A 9486-nucleotide genomic window follows, 5' to 3' on the forward strand; every position below is an offset into this window, starting at 1 on the left:
TTAAAGCAAGCGTGCAAACAAACTACGTGTACTATGAGCAAACTGCACGTGTTTTGTGTGTTGTGGTCCCGTTGTTTGGAGGGGCAAGAACCTCTCAAAGAAGAAGAAAGAAAAGAAAGGAGAAAAACACAACATACACAAGGCACAACAGGAGGAACGGAGTCCTCAGCAGGCTGGGCTTCGTTGGGAGCATCAAGGATCACTTGTAGCCCCTCGATGCCAAAATCTGGCATCACTAGTAGGATTGCCTTCTTCATGTCCTCAATCGCATTGAGGTAGGATGACGGAGCATACTCTGCAAGCACATCCTGATAGTCGGAGAACTTCTTGTATGCCCCACTGCTTCAACCGTTGCCTTCTTAGACTGCTCCACTGATGCCATGGCCTCGGTAGCCTTCTTCTCTGCCTCTGTAGCCCTTCCTTCAGCCTTAGTTGCCCGCTTATCCACCTCGGAGACAATGCTCTCCAACCGGACTTTTCCAACTGTTCCTTGGAAAGACCTTGTCGTGCCTCCTTCAGTTGTATTTCAAGGTGCTCTCGAATAGACTACTCATCCAAGAATGTCTTCCTAAACTTTTGGTATTTTTCCTCTACGGCGGCAACTGTCTTCTAGAACCTGTACTGATGGCGGAGTTGAAGAAGGCCCAAATGGGTGCTCCCTAGGCGCGAACCTCCTCGCCACCTCCTTTGCCTGGCGCTCTACATTGGCCACCTTCCGCGACATCTCCTCCCTCGGCATATCTACAGCGTGCCTCTTGCGACCCGCCTCGGCCCCCTCCGTGGGCCTCTTCGGAACCTCGGCCCCCTCAATCGGCTTCTTCGGCACCTCTGATGTCTTCTTGGCCCCCTTCGAGCACCTCTTCACCCCACCGGCAAGCTCTTCGGGTGCCAGCATTGGTTGCTTCCCCTTGGTGGAGACTTGCTGATTTCCCCCCTTCGTTGAGACAGGGGGGCAACCTCTTCGCTAGGCCGCTTTAGCGTCTGTCCCCCGACATTCTTCCCGACTTGGTTCGTCCGGGCCTTCCCAAGAAGTCATTGCTTGGCATCCATTGGCACTTCTGCGAACAGCAAAAGAAAATGGTTAGTGCAACAAGGCAAAGACGTGGAAGGTGTGCTAAGTAACTACAAAACCTCTCCTACCGAGGGGGGCAGGGCTAATCCCAGCGAACACTAGGGTGACCTCCTCCTCCACCAACGGCTTTGCCTAGAATGTCCTTATCACAAGCAGATGAGCTATGGTAGCAGCCTCTTCATCTCGGAATGGAGGGGGACATCTCTCGACGACTACGTAGGCCTCCCCCAGTCAGACCCAGACATCTAGCCTTCGAGGCAGGAGACGTAAAAGAACATGTTCTTCCACCCATGGACGGGCGAAGGGTTGTGCATCGGCTTCCCTCTCCGGGGGTGGAAGTAATACATGTTGGCCTCGGAAGCGTGCATCCTTGGCACGAACATGGCGTAGAACATTCTCAACGTCAACTCCACACCTTGAAGCTGAGCCCACACTAGCATTGCTATGATGGTCCTAAGGGCATTAGGGACAAGTTGACTGATGGTGATACCCTAAGGCCAAACTCTAAAAAATGATGGTAGATGCAGATTTCCCCCTCCTTAGGGGTCCATGGCTGATCACCTACATCGGGGACCCTAAGATCATAAAACCGGGGTATCCCTGACGAGGAGGTTCTGCTAGGCTCACATGCCGCAACCCATAGGGCAAACCACGGGGCCTACCCATCGTGACCCACTAGGTGGACTACTCAGCCCAGCAAGCACACGCCTATCTACGTGACCATCCTCCACACGGTGGACCCCTGACATGGCCTGACCGTACATGATACAGACCAACCCCACTAACCCGAGGCATCCACGCCACACGCATCTCTGACCCGATGAGGAGGGTAGACATGCACGAAGTGAAAGTGACACCACTGTAGGATACCCCTCGGTTGACAAATCCGAAGGCATAACGATCGCTATTCCCAAAAACTGATGTCGAGGCCTTACCCCGGCTATCATCTCCAGTACTAGCCGAAGCCCAGGCTTCATCTCAGCCTCGAGAGTGGGGGGCAAGTGATGTGGGCTATCCAAGCCCAGTCCATTACGGGTTGGGAGGCCCTGCCCACTAACGCCTGACAGCGCCAGCCATAGCAAAGAGGGAAGCCCTATTGCCTTCGTATGGAGCCAACCGCAGAGCAGTTAGGTGTACTCGCAAGGACCTGTCACCTGACTTTGTATGGCCCTCATCTGGTGCGTTCATCTCCACCTACCTCTAGCTCGCTCAAATATAAATATGTGGTAACTCTCCCTTTATAAGGGGTCAGATCCCAGAATTTTGATGCGGCTCTTTCATTTACTTCCAACACCTACCTCGCTTCCTTAGCATTTACTCTTGGGGACCCAGTGCATCCAAGGACTACCATTGAGACCTCGTCTACACCTCCTCCCGCCTTAGACCTCGTACTAACTTGAGAGACCCGAGGCCACTAACACCTCTTGTTTTGCAGTACCTCGGATCTCCAAGAACCTTGTTACCGAGATGACGAACTATAGTGCTCGGCTTCTACCCTACTCAGAAGGGAGCATCTCACCTCGGCTTACCCTCTTCAGAGCCCTCAATGCCTTCGGCTTGCCTTCAGAACTTGGGAGTGAATTTACCCTATTGCCCTCAGCTAATTTGAGCTACAACATATATGTTATATGTATTAGTTTATATTTGATTTATGTTTTTATTTCAATTTTTAATTTATAAAAATATTAAAAATAACAATTTAAAGCCAAAAAAGAGTTTTTTTCATGAAAATAGAAAGGCAAGGCGCCTATGGCACTTTGAGATGCATTGATCTCGAAAAATTGCCCAAAATAAAAATAAATCATCCCAACCAGACATCGGAGTGCAAAGTTATGGCTTCCGAAAGTTCTGCATGCATTGAAGGTGCACCCAGTGACCCAGTCACTAGGTCGAACAAGTCAACGATCAAATCGGTTGGGTCAAACAATTCTTAACCAAGTCAATAGTTTGACCATCTGATGGATCTTTGATTAAATTGGACCCAGAATCCTAACCAAGTGCCAATTTGAACAGTTCAACCAATAGGGTCAACAATGGGTTGAAATCATTGGCCCATACAATCAAACAGTGCCTAACACAACCCACAATTCATCATGCTAAGCCATTCCGGGCCATGGGTGACACGACCCGATTTAGACATATTTACCATTTGAGTTCACATTAGCACATTAGAGGGGTGCCTTATAGGCTAGAGCACATCCTTACCATTAATTAGGAATATCTTCCAATGATTTGGCCCCACATGCAAAGCTTAGATGTACATATGTATATATGAACACATACATCTATGTATTAATATTTCTAAAAATACGATTAGATATGTTATACATCTTTTCTAATAAGATTGTAAATTTTAATTATTTTTTTAAATAAAATAAAAAGTAAAAATAAAATGATTAACATTATAAAAAATCACAAGGAATGGGGATCCCTGCAAGAATCCCCACCCTACCTAATGGGACAGGGATGGAGATTTTTGCAAGATGGGGAAAGAATCCCCACCCCCGCCCCATTGCCATTACTACCCCACCCTAGCAACGGGTGTCAATTGGATTGAATTTGGTCTATTCTGATCCAATCCAATGTGAGTCCATATAAATAGACCGGGTGCAATCCAATCCAATTAATATTTTGAATCAATCCAATTCAATGTCTAAACTATACCATCCAATCTGTTCAAACTCGTTTTGATTTAGATTGATTTCAACCCAAACCTGGTCCATTGACACCAATATCTTGTATCAATGGACCAAATATTTTGGCTTAATCCAACCTAATCCAATATAAATTTATCAAGGACAAACCAGGTCCAATCCAATTTAATAAATATTTTGGACTGGATTTGTCCAATCCAATGTCTTGTCCGTCCGTCCAGTCCGTCTAAATTGATTTTGGACTGGATGGGGTCCAATCCTAAAAACAAATAAAAGGGAGTATAAACAGGCCCTTGTTCCATAAAAACAAATTTTCATACATATTTTTAACCTGAAGACAAGGCAAAGTTATAACCCATGTCACACACCAAGACTTTTTCACAGGTTTTCTATGTCGCACAATTCCTGATGTATGTTTTCCACTCTTATCCAAATGGTAGTAATCAAAACGATTACACAAGAAAAATAGATAAAACAAACAGAGCTAAGCCAAAAATAATAAAAAACAATAGCAAAGGAAAATGAAGCATGCATGATATGATGAATGCATTGTATGTGATATCAACAAAAAATAGACACCTATGGAAAAATGAAGATGACGATCAAATATTGATAATGCAGGATATATTAACACCTAAGCATTATGTGGGAGATTACAAGTCCCACATAATGAGAGTATAGGAAAGAGCGGGAGGAGATGATACCAGACCGACTCTGACAGACAACAAGAATAATGCAGGTCTGAATACAAAATTCGTATTGAAAGAGAAGAAAGAAGCGAAAGTGAATAAAATAAAATGGGATGAAAAAGAGCAGAAGTACTGCTCTTGGAGAGTGTTTCAAGTGCTGCAATATTTGAAGCAACTCTCAAACAGCACTTTGATTGCTCGCCTGTTGGGAGAAAGCACCAGCTTGGTGGGATGGGGTCTTTGATAAGATGCAACTCTCAAACAGAACCAGCATTATACTGTGGCAATGGTAACAACAGCCAAAGATGTGTCTGCTCAACCGATCGCAGCCACATTTCAGTCCCTTTCACTCCTCCCACGCCACTTTTTTTTCTTTTTTATTATTTCTCCAAGGGGAGGTTCTCACCCATTTGTGTGCAAAGTTAGCAGAGGCAAGTAGGTCCCACCACCCACTTCCTCAAATGCCAAATGAAAAAGACCCGCCTCCATCGTGCTGACATGAGTTAGTAACAACCCAACAAACCCTAACTCCTGTGGTGCAAAAACGGTGACAACCTGACACATGGTATGCAATCCCAGACCCCAACTCGACACACCCAAATGCATGCAGGGACTTATACATAAGAATACACCAAGAGGCAGCAGCTTCAAACAGAAATTGCTCGACTGATAGCCAACTTGGCCCATTCGGCAGATTCCTTGATCAAATGGTCATCTAATGACAAGCATTCATTTAGAAAGTCTCGGCTTGACACAGATTGTTGAATCAAAGGACCTGCATTACCACCCAGAGTATCAGCAAGATCTCCCAAGACTCCTATTGCAGTCTTCATCACCAAATCGTCCCTGAAAGGAAGGTAAAAAAAAAAAAAAGTTGTCAATAACAGAAGATAGAAGAACGAGCAACAAACCAAAATGAAAGGACTCCATTAGAACTTACATATCTTTCTCAATGTACAAGCTATCCAAGAATTGGAGAATGTGAGGGGCATACGGCATCAATAGCTGTGTCTTGGGAGAGTTCTTGAAGCCTTGGAAAATCCCCGAGTATGCTTCCAAAATCCCATTTCTTAGAACATTGGTGTACTCTATTATTTCTTCATCAGCCCCTGAGGCACGGGCAAACAGTTCTGCAGCACTCTGAAGCATGGGCATGGAATACATCAAGTACTTCTCAAAATTTTCTCCTATCGCCAGGGCAATGTCACCAAAACATGAGAATATTGGAGGCTTGACAGTACGATGCAATTGATTGCTTGACAAGTTTTTGAGAAGTTGTGTCATGATTCCATCACAATATGGAAGTATTTTATCCTCCAATGCCCTGCATATATCCCCAACCACACCAACTGTGATGGCACATACCTGATACTCCTCAAAATTCTGGAGGCCCATTTCCAAATACTTGTAAAATTCGGGCATGTACTTTGCAAATTCAGATCCTGTTGCATAGGCCAAGGCTCCAATAGCAAGCATGGCCTCTTCGTGCATTGTTGCATTTCTACAAGCAAAGACCCTTAGAAAGAGAGACATCATCTGATCTGCATATTGCATGAACACAAACCTTGTTGGCTCAGAGGCCCCCAACTTTTGTGTGATGACCTGCAAGCATCCACATAGAAGGCCTTGCAATTCATTTTGTTTTTCCCTCTCATCAGATGAAAGCTTTTGTGCTTCTAGTGTCTGATGGAGCTCCATCATTATGAGAGGAACTAACTGCATTACCATAGGAGTCGTCTCATCTGTTGAACACCTAACAACTTCATTCAATGTCTCATAAGCAGCAGTGCGAAGGCGGGATTCACCAGCATCTTCTCTATGTGTCACAGTAAGAAGGGCTTGAACAATTTCCTGGAAAAAAGGTGTTAGGGGGGAGGAAGATGAGCCCACATCCTCATAACCTTGTGCAAGAAAATAGAGTGCACCACAAGCCTTCTCAGCAACATTTGGAACATCTTTCATGGCCTGGAGCAAAACTTTTATGATCTCTTGGCAGTTTGCCTGGGTGATTATGGGTGTTCCCACTGTTGAGGCATGAAGGAATTCAAAAATTCTTCCAAGAGTCCATGCGGTAGTGTCCTTCACGTGATTGTTAGGGTCCTTCATCAATGCAGTAAGCATAAAGATCAACGCAACATTAACAATAGAGATGAGTTTTTCAGGAGATGGACCCTCCAAGATAGATCCAAAGGCATAAGTTGCCGCCTCCCTTTGCCGCCAACCTGGTTTTGTTATGTTCTCTTCAATAAAAGGCATAACCAGTGGAACAACATCATCCCCAACAGTCTTTGCAACTAAACCCAAGCATGTCCCCCCTGCCATTGCAAGGTTCCATGCTCCTTCATCTTGATCCTGATCCTCTTCCTGCTTAAGGAGTGTCTCCAATAGCATAGGGACAAGAGCAGGAAGAGCCTGCTTAATAAAATAGAAGCAAATGATTTCAGAGTCACCACTAAAATCACCCCCATATTCTTCTAAGATATCTATCTCCTCATCACAGATTGAACTCCAGAACTCAATAGCCTGGAGAGCAACTGGCTCCTCACCTTCCCTCACTGCTTTTGATGTTATGTTAAAAATGTCCTGGATGTATGGAGATAGCTTATCATAATAGGTTGAAGAAATGGAGACCAAACACTCAAAAGCTGCTTGCCTTATCTTCAACTCAGATGATAAAGTTGCTTCACATACGACCCTCATGATGTAGTCTCGCTCCATATCATTGGTGAAATTCACTTGGGCAAAGCCCAAAGCATTATACAATGCATGTGTGGCAGCAAGCCTGATATCATTGTTCCCTTCAGAAGCATTCATACCCTGAACCACAGCGGTAAGTATATTGTTCACTTGATCTTGGTCTACAACATCTGGAGAAACTTCCTCACACAAATATCCAAGTGTTTCAAGTGTTGCCTGCTTGACATGACCAGGAAGCTGATGAATGTTTGATAAGAGTGCACCTATCAGCTCTGGCCATTGGTTATGTGGCAACTCAATGCCCGCAATCTTTGCAATAACTTGGGATGCAGTTGACCGAGCATCAGGTACAGGAGAAGAAAGGGTTTGCAACAAGCATGATTTAATCTGGGCTTTCACAGTTGTGTCTAATGACAACCATCTCTGTACAAGCTCAAGTTTTCTATGCTGTTCTTTTGCATCCAAGGCATTTTTGAGGATTAAACCAGCTAATTTACGGCTATCGACAGGCTTATCATCATTCGACAATTCACCGGAGAGTGATAACAGGAAACTGGGAAGGTTTTGCTCCTGAAACTGTTTGAGGCTTTCTTCTGCATGTTTCCGTACTGTACCATCAACGGCTTGTGCGTTCAAGAGTATCTGTGTGACTTCCATTGCCATATTGTATCTGAGTACAAACAGATCCAATAAATCAAGGAATTTGCAGTCAGTAAAATCATTATGAGACACAACACTCGAGTTGAGATTCTCCATGAAAAAGAAAACCAATCAATAATGTAAACTGATGTTAAAAAAAAAAAGAAAGGTAAAAGCAACAAGAAAACGGAAATTACATTAATGTATCAGCAATAACCTTTTCTACAGCACAGATTGTTATGTTTGATACACAAATGGAAGCATGGCAGAGCTGCAAAAGATAATGGGTCTGTATAACAGAAAAGTGAAACATGAAAAGGAAGGAAACAAAGTACAGGTAAGAGAAAAAGTACAGAATGGGAAGAAGGTTCTCAAATTAATCATGGTAGTAAACTCTGGCTATCAAGTTTTGAAAGGAAAGTAAGGAAACCGAAAATCCACTCAACCAACAAGTATTTCCTACAAACGAAAAGCCAAAAATTAACCGTTGCACCTAGTAAGTACCCAAAGTAACAGCGGATCACAGCACATCAAGCGAATCAACACGATTACTGGTAATACAGGATCGAAATAAATAAAAAATCCAACTCCTACTCGGGATAGAAAATAAATTAAACGTGAACTACTTTTAAATACATCTACGATCGGTTCTTATCTCTAACCTAAAAGGACTAAAAATGATTTCTGCAATAAAAGTGTGAACTTTCCTTCTCTAATGCATCACGATCAAAACCCTAAAAGGAAAATCTCTAAACTTAGAAAACCGTTGCAGAATAAGAAACACATATATACACATAAATCGATATCGTAAATTAAATTCTAATTCGATACCATAGAACCGAAGTCACAATAAAAGAGCAACAAACAGAACCATCGCCAACCACTAAAATGAAGAATTTAAACCAGCAATCGTTATTCGGATTGGAAACAAATCAATTTCTGATGAAAACTTACATAAACTTGATTTGTCGCGTCTCCTATACCACGATCAAGGGTCTGCCGGGGGGGCAATAGCTGAAACCCTAGGACAAAGAAGTAGTAGATGAAAGAGAAGAAGCGGACGCGAATATAGAGCTGGAAATACAGTCTATTTCTATTTTTTCTCTATATATATAAAGTTACAAACATTATTTATTGAATTTGTTATTATTTTAAGGCCACTATTACTAAATTGCCCCTATGTTTCAAATTCAAACCAAAAAAGAAAAGGGGAAATCGTTCTTTCCCGCTTTCCGCACTATTCTCTCGTCAGTCGTCAGTCGTCAGTTTTAGGGTTTCGTTTCTCTAGCATCCACCATCCCGCAGAAGCCACGTCTGTTTATGTACGGACTCGCTCTTAATTTATCGCGACATTTTGCCATTTGGTAGGTTTAGGACCGTTGGATTGAAATACGAGAAAATCACGGACCGGCTGTGTACGGTGTACCATGTGGATTCAGTTTTCAGCGGCATCCCTTCTGAGTTCTGACGATTCACATCTTCGTTGTTTTGTGAAAAGAAACAAGAAGGGAAATATATCAGTTCAGGCCCCTGGCCTGATTTGGCCCGGCCCGATATTAGTCAAGCTCAAAGCCTCAAAGCCTCAAAGCCAATTAGCCAAAGGTTCAAGTCAACACATGTGACCCTGCTGATGCTGTTACGGTCCCTTTTGGTATATTGCTCTAGTTTTACATCAAAACGTGTAATTCCCACTTGTAAATCTACAAAATATTTTAAATAATTTAATTTAACCAAC

General features: G+C 43.4%; 1 protein-coding gene across 2 annotated transcripts; it reads right to left on the reverse strand.

The window, feature by feature from the left end:
• Positions 1–4002: 4002 nt before the first annotated feature.
• Positions 4003–8857, reverse strand: LOC148881024 (importin subunit beta-1-like). Of its 2 annotated transcripts, XM_088963230.1 has the most exons (4): positions 8706–8829; positions 7949–8040; positions 5356–7782; positions 4003–5261 (listed from the first exon to the last, which is right to left on the reverse strand). In XM_088963230.1, exons 3-4 carry the CDS (start codon positions 7773–7775, stop codon positions 5063–5065), a joined length of 2619 nt encoding a protein of 872 aa, XP_088819356.1. In that variant the 5' UTR covers positions 7776–7782; positions 7949–8040; positions 8706–8829; the 3' UTR covers positions 4003–5062. The 2 variants fall into 2 exon arrangements, with proteins under 2 accessions (XP_088819356.1, XP_088819357.1); XM_088963231.1 differs by lacking the exon at positions 7949–8040 and having other exon boundaries at positions 8706–8857.
• Between the last annotated feature and the right edge of the window lie 629 nt (positions 8858–9486).

The sequence above is a fragment of the Nelumbo lutea genome, chromosome 1, assembly GCF_056320005.1.
Source record: "Nelumbo lutea isolate HS-2025 chromosome 1, American lotus-T2T, whole genome shotgun sequence".
Classification (NCBI taxonomy): domain Eukaryota; kingdom Viridiplantae; phylum Streptophyta; class Magnoliopsida; order Proteales; family Nelumbonaceae; genus Nelumbo; species Nelumbo lutea.

What these genes read in the sequence shown, in the direction of transcription:
- LOC148881024 (XM_088963231.1), bottom strand. Translation starts at nt 7,775, where the DNA reads ATGGCAATGGAAGTCACACAGATACTCTTGAACGCACAAGCCGTTGAT. An exon ending in TTGTACATTGAGAAAGATAT is followed by an intron (nt 5,262 to 5,355) that starts GTAAGTTCTAAT and finishes CCTTCCTTTCAG; the next exon opens with GGACGATTTGGTGATGAAGA.